Source organism: Spermophilus citellus (genome assembly GCF_964194105.1).
Source record: "Spermophilus citellus genome assembly, chromosome: 9".
Lineage (NCBI taxonomy): Eukaryota > Metazoa > Chordata > Mammalia > Rodentia > Sciuridae > Spermophilus > Spermophilus citellus.
This window is the reverse complement of record NC_138191.1, coordinates 84,075,997-84,092,692: the sequence shown is the minus strand read 5'-3', so window position 1 is coordinate 84,092,692 and position 16,696 is coordinate 84,075,997. Positions and strand designations below refer to the sequence as shown.

General features: G+C 39.5%; 1 protein-coding gene across 1 annotated transcript in view; it reads left to right on the top strand.

Moving 5' to 3' along the window:
• Window positions 1-743: 743 nt before the first annotated feature.
• The window catches only part of IL12RB2 (interleukin 12 receptor subunit beta 2), an 86,907-nt gene continuing 70,954 nt past the window's right edge, over window positions 744-16,696 (top strand). Inside the window, 4 exon segments of the mRNA XM_081308351.1 lie at window positions 744-1,335; window positions 14,490-14,601; window positions 16,240-16,463; window positions 16,465-16,528. Coding sequence (XP_081164477.1) covers window positions 14,526-14,601; window positions 16,240-16,463; window positions 16,465-16,528 — 364 coding nt within the window. The 5' untranslated portion in view covers window positions 744-1,335; window positions 14,490-14,525.

Here is a 16,696-nt window from a genome sequence, read left to right as displayed (position 1 = left end):
ATTTCCCTGCAAATGCCATGACCTTGTTATTTTTTAGTGCTGAGCAATATTCCATTGTGTATAAACGCCACTTTTTTTAATCCATTCATCCATCGAAGGGCATCTAGGTTGGTTCCATAGTCTAGCTATTGTGAATTGTGCTGCTATAAACATTGATGTGGCTGTGTCCCTGTAGTATGCTGTTTTTAGGTCTCTGGGGTATAGTCCGAGAAGGGGAATAGCTGGGTCAAATGGTGGTTCCATTCCCAGCTTTCCAATGAATCATGCATTTTATCCGATCATAATGGAATGAAATTGGAAATCAACGATAAAATAAGGAAGAAAAATTCCTACATCACTTGGAGAACGAACAATATGCTACTGAATGAACAATGGGTTACAGAAGACATCAAGGAGGAAATTAAAAAAATATTAGAGATAAATGAAAACAAACACAGACACAACATATTGTGTTGGGACACTATGAAAGGAATATTAAGAGGAAAATTCATTGCATGGAGTTCATTCCTCAAAAAAAGAAAAAGCCAACAAATAAATGATCTCACACTACATATCAAAGCCCTAGAAAAAGAAGAGCAAATCAACAGCAAATGCAGTAGAAGGCAAGAAATAATTAAAATCAGAGCTGAAATCAATGAAATCGAAATAAAAGAAACAATTGAAAAAATTGACAAAGCTAATTTCTTTCTTAATTGTTTGAAAGCAAATACAGATGAAAGTTCTAACTCCAGCTTCCCTCATCCCAGTGGGTGGTCTTGCAATCCGCAGGGTCTAGACCAGGGCGCTAGGGGGAGGTAAGAGCTGGGCGGTCCTGAGAGCTTAGAGGAAGAACACCTCGGGGAAACTTCTCTGGAGGAGTGCCGCCCAGAGTGCCACTGCTCCCAGGCGGTGGGAGCCCAAAGCAAGAGTGTCTCCTTTATCCTATCTTGCTGCGCGCTGACTCGGTGAGTCAATCTGCGCTGTCTCATGACACAGGCTGTATTACCCACATTTTTAATGCAGTGTGCAGAGAGAATTACCTTGCTCAAGGCGACACACGCACAGCCCACAAGTGGCAGAATCCCCCGCCTCCTCTTGGACAGCGAGCGGGGACCACAGGTCCGGGCTGCACGCCCTGCAGCTGGACTATTCAGCAACTTTCCTTCTGATAGGTGGCCGCGGCCATCGCTGCCACCCAGTGCCCCCACCGGGAGGCTTGGTGGCCCACACAGCCTGAGAGCCGGAGCTGGCAGCAGGGGCGCACCAAAGACCACTGCGGGAGACACGTGAGACCAACAGCCCGGACCGCCGGGTCTGCGCCGGAGCTGGCCACTGCTAGAGCACAGAGGGAGAGCGGTGAGTACCCAGGGAGTGGCTTGGGGGTGGAGAAGGCGCTGGGGATCCCAGGTCCAGTCCAAGCCGGGTATCTAAATACCCTGGCTTCTGGGCTTGCTTCTCCCCAGGGGATTTGGGTGGCATTCTCGCTTATGGCCCTAATCCTTTGAGCACTGAGTTCCCTCATGGGGGCTGGTTTAAAGTTTGGCTACAGGGAGAAGGGGCTCTCAGACTGAGCCTCTGAGGCATTTGCTGGGACAGGGCACAGAGCAGTAGTGCACTCCAAAGCGTGAAGCATCCGGAAAAGCAGGACTCCCTTCAGGGCCCAGCCATACTCCATCCCCACAGGTGTGACTCAGTTGCTTTGTAAGGAATTTTATATCTGTACAATTAGATCTAGGTTTTACAATTACTAACCCAAATACAAGATTTTCCCAAGTATGTCTGAAGAACAAGGAATAGTCAGTTTTTTTTTTTTTTTAACTCTGGTTAATTGCTATAATCTGCTAAGTATGTGCCCTATGTGGAAGAGCTTCTACTGTGTCCCTGACCCTTGGGTATACATTGCTATCCTATATAATAATTCTTTAAAAACCCAGTGAAGGGGCTACTGGTATTCCCATTTTGCAGATGTGGAAACTTGTACACACAGATAGTGAATTCCAAACTTTGTGTTCCTTTGACTTGTAACTGTGGTTCATAACATTATATCTATACCCGCATGAGCACACAAATACTATATTCACTTTCTCCATTTACAAAGAATGTACACTACTACCCTATTTCTCTGTGCAATTCAGAACTGAGAGAACTATAGTGTCTAAAAGCTGACCCTCTCTTCCCCCATTCCAATGCAAAATTCTCTGTTCATTACTATCATTCATTAGGCACAGCAAGCCCTGGGAGAGTTTGCAAAGTGCTGTTATTGTGTGTCACAGTTGTTGAATATCATCATGGTTAGATAGGACAGTAAATTTCCAAATGCTGCAGATTCTGATCTTTGTATTCATTCTTAGAATGAATTTTAGTTATGAAAAAAAATTTTTCTAAAGCACAGGTGTGGGTTTTAAAGGAGAAGAATCCTCATGCAGTAAATGTTGCATATCATTTCTCAATGTGACTTTATTTTTTAATTACTGCACATGCTTTGTTTTCTAGCACATCATTTCTCACCCTTATAATTGCACTCACAGCACTGCTGTCAACACTTACATATAAATTTGTGCAAACTAACCTGGAAAGAAAGTCAAATCTGGGGCTGGGATTGTGGCTCGGTGGTAGAGCGCTTGCCTAGCATGGGCAGGACCCGGGTTCAATCCTCAGCACCACATAAAAATAAAGGCATTGTGTGTGTCCATCTACACCTAAAAAATAAATATTAAAAAAAAAAAGTCAAATCCCCCAAGAAGTCTTGGATAGTTTAGTCTTGGAAGTTTCTAGCACTCTCTACTAGAACTTGTGGGTAACAATGTTTGTCCTTGTTGTTTTCCAATACAAATATGTATTGAATGTCTATCATACTCAATTCATTTGCTGGAAACTAGTAAATGTAAAGAAATATAAGACTCAGTTTCTGTCCTTGAGGAGTTAGAATAGGCATTTGGCATGAAGTCAGAGAATTGGAAACTCTTCATAGTAAAACAGATGAATGGGTCAAGAGCAGGGCTGTTTAAGTTAATTCTAACAATGTGCTTGAAAATTAAGTGATATTGTCCTTTTCCTTATCATCATCATAATAACAATGATAATTATTGAGCTCTCACTATGTACCAGGCACTATGCTGAGAGCTTCCCAAGTAAGCCTTGAAATAATCCTGTGAAGCAGATGCTAATTTTATTCCCTTTTTACGATGAGGAAACTTAGGCTGAGTGATTACATGACTGTCACAAGCCACGCAGCTAGAATTATGAGAGCTGAGACCTGAATGTCCTGACCAGGTCCTCTGCTCATCTCATTACTACCCCAGTTGCTCAGCAGGCTCTTGTGGAAGTTGGGACTGGGATGATGGGAGTGCCCATGGTTCAATTCATCTTCATGTGGGTCTCTTTGTGGCATCAGCATGGAGCACTGTGGGTTGCTGAGAATAAATGAGGAGTGTGAGCCAATTCACAGTATTTAGATGGACAGAAAGGGAAAGCTGGTGAGATCAGCAAACATCAAAAGTGAATTTTCAACCCAGGCATGGTAGTACATGCCTATAATCCCAGCAGTTCAGGAGGCTGAGGCAGGAGGTTCGCAATTTCAAAGCCAGCCTCAGTAATTTAGCAAGACTCTGTGTCAAAATAAAAAATAGAAAAGGGCTGGGGATGTCAGTGGTAAAACCCCTCTGGGTTCAATCTCTAGTAAACACTCCCCCTCCCCTCAAAAAAAGTGAATTTTCAAAGGGAATTGAGAGGTAGGGAGGAAGAAAGGTCATGGGAAGTACTGGGGAATAAAATCTACCAAATTATGCTATGTCCATTTACAAATACACCACAGTGAATCCCACTTTAAAAAAAAGTTTTAATTTCTCAGGTGATCATGGAGTAAAAAGAGAAGCATGGCATATTGTTCTAATCTAACTCTGAATTTATTCCTGGTTTTCTATGTTATCTTGGTCACCTTGCAGATTTTTCCCCCTGTAGTATAGTAAACCAAATGTTAATAACTGAGTTACAGACTCTATATTGTGATAAATTAATAATAAAGATCAGAAAAGATGATTAAGATTAGAAATATTGGGCTGAAGATTTAGCTCCAAAGTAGAGCATTAGCTTAGCACATGCAAGACTCAGCGTTCTATCCTTCAGCACTGCAAAAAAAAAAAAAAAAAAAAGAGAGAGAGAGAGAGAGAGAATATTAATTAACATTCATTTTTCAATGATATGCAGGAAAAGAAACACATTAAGTAAACATCAAGCAGAGATGTTGAGATATGCAGAAACTTCAGCTGAATTCCTAATTTATATAAGAAACCTTGTGGGGTGGTCATTAATCTTAGCTTTTTTGCTTGATTTTTTACCCCCTTCCCAAGTGTGCTTCCAGTTATCTTATGATAATTATGCAACTCCTGCAAAACTCTCAAAACAATGCAACTATAATATGCTTCAATATTTTAAAATGTTTTTAGTACATTATAGTTAGACATAATATTGGAATTTATTTTGACATAATTATGCATGCATGAAATATAATTTGGTCAACTGGTATGATGGCACGTTCCTGTAATCCCAACAACTTGGGAGGCTGAGGCAGGAGAATTGCAAGTTCAAAGCCAGCCTGAGCAATTTAGTGAGGCCCTAAGAAACTTAACATGACCCTGTCTCAAAATAAAAAAGGGCTAGGAATGTGGCTCAGTGGTTAAGTGCCCCTGGGTTCAATACCTGGTAAAATAATAATAATAATAATAATAATAATAATAATAATAATAGAAATATAATTTGTCTCATTTCAGTCCCCAGCACTTTTCCCTTTTTCTCCTCCCCCTGTTCTCCTTCCTCTATTCTACTGGTCTTTCTTCCTCTTGTTATTTTTTAAATTGGTGCTTCATAGGTATACATAAAGGTGGCATTCACTGTGGCATATTCATATGTGTGCATAGTATAATTTATCCAATTTCATTCCATGGTGCTTAAATATTTTTAATGCTGCATAGTGCTTTATGAAAAGACAGAGATTGATATTACAAAGTTGATGTTACTATTCTTCATTAGGCACAACAAGCCCTGGGAGAGTTTGAAAAGTGCTGTTATTGTGTGTCAGGTCTTGTTGAATATCATCTTGGTTAGATAGGACAGTAAATTTCCAAATGCTGCAAACTCTGACCTTAGTATTCATTCTTAGAATGAATTTTAGTATGAAAAAAATTTTCTAAAGCACAGGTGTGAGTTTTAAAGGAGACAAAACTTTCATGGATTTCACAATACCAGAGATCCAAAGGTCAATTTCTTAGCAAGACTGTACAACGCCATAATCTACAAATAAAGACTTGTAAACTGAGGATGTCAGAAGAGAGCACTTTCCAATAAAGAAGGAAAGTAATGGAAGAGATTTAATTTTTTCAATAAGTATTGATTGTTTTGTGTTATTTGTTTGTTTTGATTTGAGATGTTGCCAAACTGGCCTTGAACTCCGGGGCTTAAGCAATTCTCCTGACTCAGCGTCCCTGAGCACACAGCATTTTTAAAGCAAGAAAAGGTAGCTCTGAAATGCAAAGTTACTTTCCTGACACAGGTAGAAGTGGAAGAACCAGGGATGGCACCATGTCTTACATCCCAAAACGCCATGCTCTTTCCAGTACATCATCCTGCCTGGTAGGAGATGGCTTGTGTTATCTATAGTTCTATAAAAATGCAGAGAGGGAAAATTGAGGAGGCTGGATTTTGAAAATTTGTTTGAACAAGTGCTGGGAAAGCTAATCAGAGAAAAAAAAAGAACACATCAAATACTATCAGTTGATTTGAAAGTGCCTTGTTTAAGACTCCCTGTCTTGCTTCTTTTTTTCTTTCTTTTCCTCTTATTGATCTGTTGGAGGGATGCTTGTTCATTTTCTAAGGTAGCTCACAGTAAGTACCAAGAATTCAGTGATGAGTTGGGGCAGGATAAGATTCCCTAATTTATTTCAAATATGATTTGTTTATACACAAGATTTCAGGAGCCTATCAATTATGTCAAGTGTGATTTATCCAAAATGGAAATAAAGAAAAATAGAATTGACAGAAAGAACATTACAGCAAGCCAGAAAAGAAGGCAGAAAAGGGTAAGGGAACTACTTGTAAGAAAAATGATAAAGAGATATGAAGAGGTAAAGGAGAAAACATGCTAAAATTAAAAAAAAAAAAAAAAAAAGTTTAAAAGTCTCCTGAATTTGAGCAAGAAAGAAATTTTCTGTCCTTGGGTAAAATTAAAAAGAAACCTCAGAACTACAAACACTTACCAGTGAGATAAGAGAAAACTTAAGGGAGCCCCAGCAGCTACAAAGAACTCAGCTGGGGGTGGGACTGGGATTGTGGCTCAGCGGTAGAGCGCTTGCCTAGCATGGGTGTGACCTGGGTTTGATTCTCAGCACCACATAAAAAATAAAGGCATTGTGTTATGTCCATCTACAAAAAAAAAAAAAAAAAAAAAAAAAAAAAAAAAAAATTCTCTCTCTCTTTCTTAAAAAAAAAAAAATCAGCTCGAGTCAACCATGTTTGGACCACTGGATAGAGGGGGAGGTAGAGGTAGTTGATGTGGTATTACTTTCCTTCCCTTTTAAACCATTTCACCTACCATGAAAGGGCAGAATTGATGATGAAGCCTGACAGACCAGCTTTTGCCCATGTTATGGCTTGTTAGATTTTCCACCACATGGTGGGCTCAAAAAAATAAAAAGGAGATAATGCTTCAGTCAGAAGACTGTTTTTTTTCATAACCTAGATCAAGAAAAGCCATAGAGAGATGCATGGCTCGGTGACCAAGCTGTGAATTAGCTACTGGGCAGGTTTGATTTGTTCTGTCCCTAAATTGCAATAGATAATTAGATGTTTATATATTATATATGTGTACAGGGTTTTGTTGCTTGATCCTTTTTTGAAGGAAGTGGATATCAAATGATAAAAAAAAAATGTTCTGAAGATTAATGCCTTAGGCATAGTAAATGATTTACCTGAGGGGTATCACAAAGATTGTGTGTAATTTTCAGAGTCCCAGAATGTAATAGATCAACAGAATATCACATTAGTATTAGTGGTCGCTTTAAGATTAGCATTATTTGTCTTTTGCAGCCATTATTGCTGCTAAGAAGCAGCCTCCCATGCTAGAAGCAATACTGGATTAGAAATTAGGGGATCTAAGTTCTGATGTGGATTCGGCTATCAACAAGATCTTAGACAAATACCCTCTTTTCTCTAGGTGTTCATTATCCATCTGTAAAATGGGGAAGGTGGAATAGATGACCTCCAAAGTGCAGCTTTATAGTGATCTATCACCAGTAAACGCATATCTGTACGTAACTTTGCAAACAAGAAGGGACGAATTTTGTTCCCTGCCTCCCTGAGTCTACTGGTCATTCATTAGCAGCTTAGCAGCTTGCATCTGTGAGAGAGCCAGACTTGCTGCATGATCAGAACAATCATTTGGTAATTCTGTGGTAGCCCAGACAGAAATATCAGTTATGGGGAGGGAAAGAGACAGCAGAGGCTAGTGGGTGCCATCTAACCTCTGAGGTCCCTTCTTTATTGCCTAACATACATTTTCCCCCCTACTCTAACAAATCATTCGCGTACACTGAAAGTCATAAGTGATTTAGGAAAGAAACGCTAAGCAGTCCTCAGGAGAAGATGGGAAGTGGCCTCAGTAGAGACTATACTCTGTGTCAAGTATTCGCAGGGACCCATGACACTGGCACCGTAGTCCAGGCATTGTCATTATGTCTGTTGCAGGATTGAGGAAAGGGTGCCTTCGCAGCTGGTAGCACACAGTGGGATGAGACTTGCTGCCATTTTCCCATGAATTTAACATGGTGCTACAAAAGCAAACTAACTTGCAAGCACAAAGCATTCCTGCTCACGTGAAATTTTCACCCGTGGGGGAAAAAAAAAACACAAGAATTGTGTTGTTTTTTGTTTTCCTAGCCATGAGCAGACAGTTTTGAAACAGCTGTATGTTCTGTGCTTCTGCGGGAGCACGTTGTGTGTGGGTTCAGGGGGTGTGGGTTAGGGGGTTGTCGCCGCCCTCCTGCCACTTGGTGTGGTTCCCACCCACCCCCACCCTCTGTGACATTGTTTTCACTGTCTGGAAACTGTCACAACTTGAGTGATGAGTCAATGACACGGCACACTCTTTGATTCTCTGATTCAAGTTAGAGTTGTAGTATTAATATCGACCTATAGGCAGGCTGTATGAAAGATGTTTACTGTTGATAGCAGGTTTCATTTTATTGGAAGATACCTCATTTACTTGAAGGTCTTTGGGGCTTCTGAGCTTCTCATAAATGGAGTTGCTTTCACGTGGGATTCACAGAAAATTAGCAAATGTGTGTTTGTATCAATGTACTATGTAAACTCCAAATTACCATTTTATCTGTTTCTTACATATGTTTATATTAAATACTACATGCATTTAATACTACCTTACATATATTATAAATGGTATGTCTTAAGCTATTTAATATATAGGAAATTTGAGTATATAAATACAAATTTGAATATATAAATACATACTTATATATTGAATATATAAATACATATTTCAAATATGAATACATCCATTTTAAATCCTTATATTGACCATTTAAATATTTTACTGCTTAGGGAATGCTATAACTTCACAAATTGAAATACATATAGTGCTATTTATATTATCCTTTATAATTAGGAAGCAGAAATGTTTAATTTCTATGTATCTGTTCATTCAGCCATCTTCTAATACAATATATAACTTCCTCTATGCCAATGTGGCAGCTAAGTTGGCTATGGAGGGACAGAAAATTTCCCTTCTTCCTCTTAGAGTCTCAGTTGGGTTCAAGAATTAAATTGATATATAAGAGGATAACAGGAGAAAAGCATACAAATTAATTTAGCCAGTTTCATGTGGCATGGGAGGCCTTATAAATAAATAAAGAAGCAGTTAGTCAGTTACTTATACACTGAATTGGACAAAGAATATCAAACTCTGAAAATTTGACCAAATTATGTGGGATGCTTAAAAGATAAGTTATTCTAGCAAGGTCTGTACCATGTTCTCTCAGTCTCAACGTCTCATGCTTAAAGATAAGGATGTTGCCTATCTTTCTAGCATGAGGAGAATGTCTTTCATATGGTAATTTCATCTGCTTTAAAAAAAAATAGTATGAAGGTCAAAGTGATCATCTTGCACCTGAGGTGTTTCAAATGTCTTCAGCCTAAATAGCTAGTATTCCATCCAGGCTGGTATATTTTAACCTCTTCACCAAACCAAAAATTTATTAATAATGCCAATCATAATGTAGTGTAATAAAATTTAATGTGGTTTAATTAGTTTAATTCCATTAAACTAAACTAGAAGTAAACTAGATGAACACAGAAAACTCACATAAGTTTCATCCAGGTCAGCACTATGTGCCACACACTGTGGCGTCTGCCCCTGAGGAGCTTGCAAGATAATGGAGGGACAGACACCTAAATCAATTAGTTCTGCTTAATATAGCAGGTGCTAAGACAGGAGGCGGGAGGTTTCAGTCTCACCTGAAGACATAAGTATGGCTTCCTGAGGTCTGACCGTGTGTTTTAGTCAGCTTTTTTGCTGCTGTGACTGGCAGAACATCATGGGGGAAGAGTGTGGCAGAGGGAAGCAGCTCACATGGTGCTCAGAAAGCAGAGAGAGAGAGACTCGACTCTCCAGATACAAAATATATTCCCCAAAACCACGTCCCCCTCTTCCCACTCCTCCAGCCACACCCCACCACTTCAGTTATCACAGTTAATCCCTATCAGGCGATTAATTCATTGATTGGGTTAAGACTCTCACAACCCAATCATTTTTCCTCTGCACCTTCTTGTGTTGTCTTACACGTGAGCTTTTGGGGGACACCTCACATCCGAACCATAACCCCTGTGACTTAACATAACACCACCTCCCATGTCCACTGCTATGTCTGAGGTAACATTACCATCCTTTTACCAGGGTCTCTGCAGTTGTTCTCATTGGTCTGCCTGCGTCTACTCTGGTCCCTGCACTTGGAGTCCAGAGTCATGTGTGCATGTGTCCTATATAATCCATATCCTGTAGCACTCTCAACTAAATAAAAGGTAAAACCACTAATTAAACACCAGTGGTTTCCTATAGATTTGAGAGAGTAGTCTCCCTTTCACGTCAAACAAGCCCTGGCAGAACTGGCTCCTTCTACTTCATGTCAAACATCCCCACTGTTCCTTTCTCAGCCAGCCAGTCCTTATTTCTAATTCTTACCTCTGCCTCCAGGCTCCACATTCACACCTCTCTCTCTCTCTCTCTCTCTCTCTCTCTCTCTCTACTCTTCTGAAACTCACTCGGCCAGTACCACTGTTAATTCAAGCTTCACTTCTTAGAAACACTTTTTATGACCAGATTCTTTCTTCTCAGTTCTCTCTCCTCTTCCCATCTGAACTTATGTGTTACTGATCTCTTTGTCTCTGTACTCCAAAATATTGTTTACATGAGTACCAGTTCCCACCTATCTCGTTCTGTATCCCAAGCCCCTGACCTTTAGCAGTGGCTCCATACCTATGTGTTGAATGAATGAGTGAACAAAGGTGTCTGAATTGAGTTTGGATGATTAGAACTCGTCGTTTAAGAATGCTGAAAAGGTGAGGCGAACAGCATGACCAAAAGTCACAGAGACGTGACTAGGCATGAGATGCGCAGGGGCAGTATAATCTCTGTGTCACCAGACACTAAAGTATTGGCAAAGAGTGGTAGTGAATGTGGAAGACAGGAATTAGCTCATAGAGGCCCCTGTATGCCACGACTTTTTAATCCAGAAAGGGGAAACCAGCAAATTTTGATTTTGATCTGAGATTCTCAAACATTTTAAACCAGAAACACATTTTATGGTGTCTGTAAACTGAGATCCATTCAAAGCTTTTGGAGGCTGTGGGATCTCTCAGTTCCTATTTCCTTCCTCCCGCGGGGGAGGTTCTCACGTCATAACTGTCTGCCCAGTTCTTCCTTCCTGTTATACTTCTAAGGACTTGTGCAATTAGAGTGGATCCGCTTGGGTAATCCAAGATAATCGGCCGTCTCAAGGTCCTGAACTTTAATCACATGTCCAAAGTTCCTTTGACAGGTAAAATAAATACCCACAGGTTCTGGGGAGTAGGGCATGGACCTTTTGGTGAGCTGTTATTCTGCCACAAGGATGTTTACAGAGATTTTTTTGTAGCTCATTTTCCTTTTTCTCCCTTCTTCCTTTCAGTAGATATTTATTGGTACTACTATTTTCCCGCGTTAAGTGCTGGTATATAGCGTGAGCAAGACATTCAAAATTCCTGCTCTCCTCATGGCTGATATTCTGATACAGAAGATAGATGACAAGCAAGTAATTAAAGAAACAAAGTAGCTGTAGATTGTCCCATGAAATCAACTTCAAAAAGTTGATAAGAAGCAAAAAGATGGGGAAGACCACTTTGGTCAGGGAGGGTTTGGGCAGGGGAGGGATAGGTGGTCAGGGAGGGGCTCTGATGCTATCTGAAATCTGAAGGATGTAAGTCAATTGGCAGAAGAAGAGGATTCTGGCAGGGTGCATGGAAGGGCACGGTCGCCCAGGCAGCAAAGAGCTTGTGTTAGTTAAGGAAGAGTCTAAAGGCTAGTGTGAAGGGAGCAGAGTGAGCCAGGCAAAAAGCAGAGTGGATTGTGGTAGCAAGGTGGGGAGAGGGGGCCTGAGGATGTAGCTCAGTTAGTAGAGTGCTTGTTTCACATGCACAAGGCCCTGGGTTCAATCCCCAGCGCCACAAAAAAAAAAAAAAAAAAAAGAGAGAGAGAAGAAAGAAAAAAGATGGGGAGCAGGGACACATTGGAGGTGTTTAAATGGTGTTGGTTGTAATGGGTAACATGATCAAATATGTTTCTAAAAGGTAGTTGGCTACCTAAGAGTAAGGATGGACTGGAGAGATGTGTTAGAGGGCTCCTGTATTCTAGGGGAGAGATGTCAAAGTAGATTGGATTAAAATGGAGACAGTCAACATGCAGAGAAGTGGATTGAACTGTGATGTGTTTTTGAGGTTCAGTTGATAGATCCTGTGATGGTTTAATCGAAGAGGATGACAAAAAGAGTGGAACCAAAGATGACTTCTAAGTTTTTAGCAACTTAGAGGCATGGATGACATTTGCTGAAATAGAACAAGCTGAGGGATGAACTGATTTGAAGAAGGGAGGCAAAACTTTGACTTGAACTTAGTATTGGGAAGACTATTTTATGTCCAATAGGTGAAGCCAAGGAAACGAACATGAAACCAAAGCTCAGGGAGTGATCTGATTGCAGATCTACATTTGACAGTCTTTAGCTCATAGATGCTATCCAGAGGAGCTCCCCTAGGGAGAAAGTAGAAAGAGGGGGAAAAAGTATATATGTATAATCCTGAGTGTGCTGAGGTTCTCCACAGCTAAAAATCAGGAGGAAGAAGAGCAGGCAGAGAGACTGAGGAAATGCCAACATTGCTAGGGTGTTACCTGCTCGATAACTAGGTGATGGTGGAGGAGTTCAAGAGGCATTTTTCTAGAATCCCACCAGGGCAGGAATGTTGTGCCTCTAGTGCTTAACATGGTACCCGGTACCTGAAAGGTGGCCATCAATACTGGGTACCCGGTACCTGAAAGGTGGCCATCAATACTGGGTACCTAGTACCTGAAAGGTGGCCATCAATGTGGATGAGTCAGTGATGTTTTCTGAGGCTCTCCCAAATATTCTGGCACATTTTCTAGGCCTGAGGATAAGAGGTGAGCATGTGTGTTAGCAACTTCCCAGTGGACTGATATCACAGAACTTTCCAGCCTACATTATGAATTTGAGGCCCACTTTTATAAGAATTTAGAGAATTTGTTAAGATGAGTAGAGTCATTTCTTAAGTTTGAATTGAGAACAGATCAGAAATCAACAGCTTACATTTTCTGAACCATTCAAAGTAAAAACATTCTCCCGGCATGGTGATGCATACTCGTGATCCCAGTGACTTGGGAGGTAGAAGCAGGGGGAATCTCAAGTTTGAGGCCAACCTAGAAAATTTAGCAAACGCTGTCTCCAAATAAAATTAAAGGAAGAAAGGACTGGGAATGTAGATCAGTAGCATAGCATTTGCCTATCATGCTCAAGGTCCTAGGATCAATCCCCAGCAAGTAAGGATAAAATAAAATCAGCCAAATAAGTCACAATAAACAAGTGAACAAGTAAAATTGAGCTTCTATAGAAAACCCAAACAACCCCCTTTAGACTGCTGAAATTCCTTTCTTATTTCAAAGAAATCAATCTTTTACTAAGTTCCTGGATGGTTATGAGCATTTTTTTTTTTTTTTTGATGGTGGTGGTGGTGGCGGGTACTAGAAATTGAACCCAGAGATGCTTTATCACTTAACTACATCCCTGGTCCTTTTTACTTTTTGTTTTGAGATAGAGTCTTGCCAAGTTGTTGAGCCTGGCCTCAAACTTGCAATCCTCCTGCCTCTGCCTCCTGAGTTGCTAGGATGACAGGTGTGTGCCACTATGCCTGGTTCATGAGCCTTTTTTCTTCTACTGTCATTTTGAATCACATGACTAGATTAGAAATTCTCTCTAGTCAAACTCTATTCCATTTAACGATGATGATGATGCAACCCTGTTTGGAAAATAAACAAGTTTTGTGTGAGACTCAGGTTACATAACTTGCACCTAGTCTCAAAGTATTTAAACCCAGTTCTAAGGGATTCCAAAGTTCAGTGCCATGGTCTGAGTGTTTATGCACCCCATGTATTCATATAAAACACTAACACCCAAAGTGATGTTATTAGGAGGTGGGGCTTTGGGGTGATTAGGTCACAGGGCTAAACACACATGTTTGGGGTCTCTTATAAGAGACCCAAGCAAGCAGTCTTGGGTGGAGTCTTTCAGTGGAGGCTTTATATCATCCTGAAAATTCAGGGTGAATCTTTGTTTCTGAGGTTTTTACCTTGTGAGGACACAACTGGAAAGCACCATCTCTAAACTGAAAAGTGTGTCCTCAGCAGACAGTGGATCTTCTGGCACCTCTATCTTGGACTTTTCAGCCTCTAGAACCAAGAACAATAAATCTCTGTTGTGTAAAAGGAGCCAGTCTTCGGTCCTCCTGTTATAACAGGTGGAGCCCACTAAGATGGCAAGCTCCTTCTCCAACCCTTGCTGACTCCAAGATGAGGTTGTTAAGTGGTTGAGATTTTCAGTTTACTAATTTTGAAGGTAGACTTCATTTTTTAAAATAGCACGCAAAATACTTTTTAATTTTTTTTATAGTTGCAGACGGACAGCATGCCTTTATTTTATTTGTTTATTTTTCTGTGGTGCTAGGGATTGAACCCAGTGCCTCCCACATGCTAGGCCAGTGCTGTCACCAAGCAACAGCGTCAGCCCCGGCAAGCAGAATCTTAACAAAATGCTGATAAATGAAGTGGTGCTTTAAGTTATTCTGAATGATTTTGGTTGTGGTATTTTCTGAATGTATTTGACATGAATGAATTTGTCTTCTTTTACAAGGAAAAGCACAGGATTGAATTGCAGAGTCGACTGTTGATGGCACGTACTCTTAAAGGATGCTCTTTGGAACTTGTTTTTTTAACCATGTGGCTGTTGATTAAAGCACACATTGGTAAGATATGTCTAGAAGTTTATATTTGGAAAGATTTGTGTTTTAAATTCTAAGTCACAGACGACCTGCGTGTTTATTGTAAATGTACTGGTAACGGTCTTTTATAAGTCAATCTTTTGTCATTTAAATGGATAAGTCTGATTCTGTGTTATATATAAGCAGTATATATTTTATTCAATTTATTCCAACGATGAATGGAACAGTCCAATCATATCATTTTCTTTTTAAAAAGTAGTTAGGTAACCCGGCTAGAAAACCCAACTGGTCTTCGTAAATTTATGATTTACTTTACAGTATATTTTAACAAAGGGGATTTATGGATAAATTAGTTATGCTGAAAAAATGGCTGACATTTTCTCTGCTTTTTTAAATAAGAGTTTATTTTCAGCTTTCTGGCATATTAGAATCAAAGAAGATCAAAGAAACCAAGACCAAACATACAAATAAGATTTAAGAAAAAGAGAGACTCTATTTTAGCTTTGCAAATAAAAATAAAAAGAATTTTCAGTATTTTCTTTACTTGATTTAAATAAGTTCTTGCTGGGGTTGTGGCTCAGGGGTAGAGCACTTGCCTAGCATGCATGAGGCACTGGATTCGATTCCCAGCACCACATAAAAAACTAAATAAACAAACGTATTGTGTCCATCTACAATTAAAACTATTTTTAAAAAAAAGTTCTTTACCAGTTCCTATTTATGGTAGTTGACCCAAGCATTCTTACAATTACTTAAAAAAAAAAAGACAATTTTCAATGGAGGCTTCATATCATCCCTGAAAATTCAGAGTGAATCTTTGTTTCTGAGGTTTTTAAATTGAACCTTGTCAATGATAAGCCTCTTGAGGAAAGCAAATAACCTCCATGTTTTAATAAGCATTTAATGTGGCATCTGGAATGTAGTAAACAGTATAGAAAACTCTGTTAAGAAGAGGAATACATTCAAGAAGTTTATATTAACTATTTCAGGTAAAAGTTCATCCACTCCAGGGTCTTACATCTTGAAGAAATATCAAAATATAGCATGGTAACACTCACTTTCCATCTTTGATGCCAACTCCTAACACACCAAAGCCTTTGAATGTTTTCTCTTTGTTATAAAATAATGTTGCAGATTACACATATTTTATACCACAAATATAGCAAGAGAAGAATTATTCCTAAATATGACCCTAAAGTTTGCAATAGTCTTTTAAACCTGTCTTTTTTATCTCTCTCAGTATGAGTATTGAAGTAAGCATTATAAATCACAAATAGTGATGAAAACAAATGCAATTTATTCTGGGAAGCCTTCTTTAGTAATCTGAAATTTTTACATACACGAGATGCTGGGTTTTCCTGGAACTGTGTTCCTGAATGTTCTTCCAATTCTACTTTCTCACCATCCTCCTATTTGTAGTTTTGATTATAGTATTACTGTTTTGAGAAGGATGAATGTTTTAATTTAAATACAGTTAGACTTTAATATGGTTGCTTTCTGCTCTCTTGTGCCATCACCAATACTGCTAGAGTGATATAGTTTATTTATATTCCTGTAATCTGTTAGGTTTAATTTTATCCTGCTTTTGGGATTGCAGCAACCCTCCATTTTGAAATGGGCCTGTTATTGTCAATCAAGTATTGCTTTTGTATCTTATTGCAGATGTGTGCACGAAAGGAGATGTTACTGTGAAGCCCTCTGATATAATTTCACATGGATCAACTGTCAATATTTCATGCTCCTTGAAACCCAAACAAGATTGTTTACCCTCTTCCAGATTGAACACATTGGTCCTCTACAAGATAGACAAAAAGATTGGTCACTACCCCGGTCGCTCCATCAGTATTCAAGTCTCAGATCTTTCCCTTGGTTCAACCTTGTTTCAACTGCAGACTTGCCTGTGGGAGAAGTTATGAGACTCCAGTATGTGGGGCAGAGATCCTTGTTGGTGGTGAGCATTCCTTTCTGAGTTCCTAAAAATAGGTGATCTTTTGTTGTATGTCATGTGTTAAGCAGAATCCCAACACAGGACAGAATTCTTTCTTCTCTGAAATATTTTATCTTGATGCCAATATAAACATCTTGATGTGAGAAGTCTAGAAATCAGTAGATTCAGGGG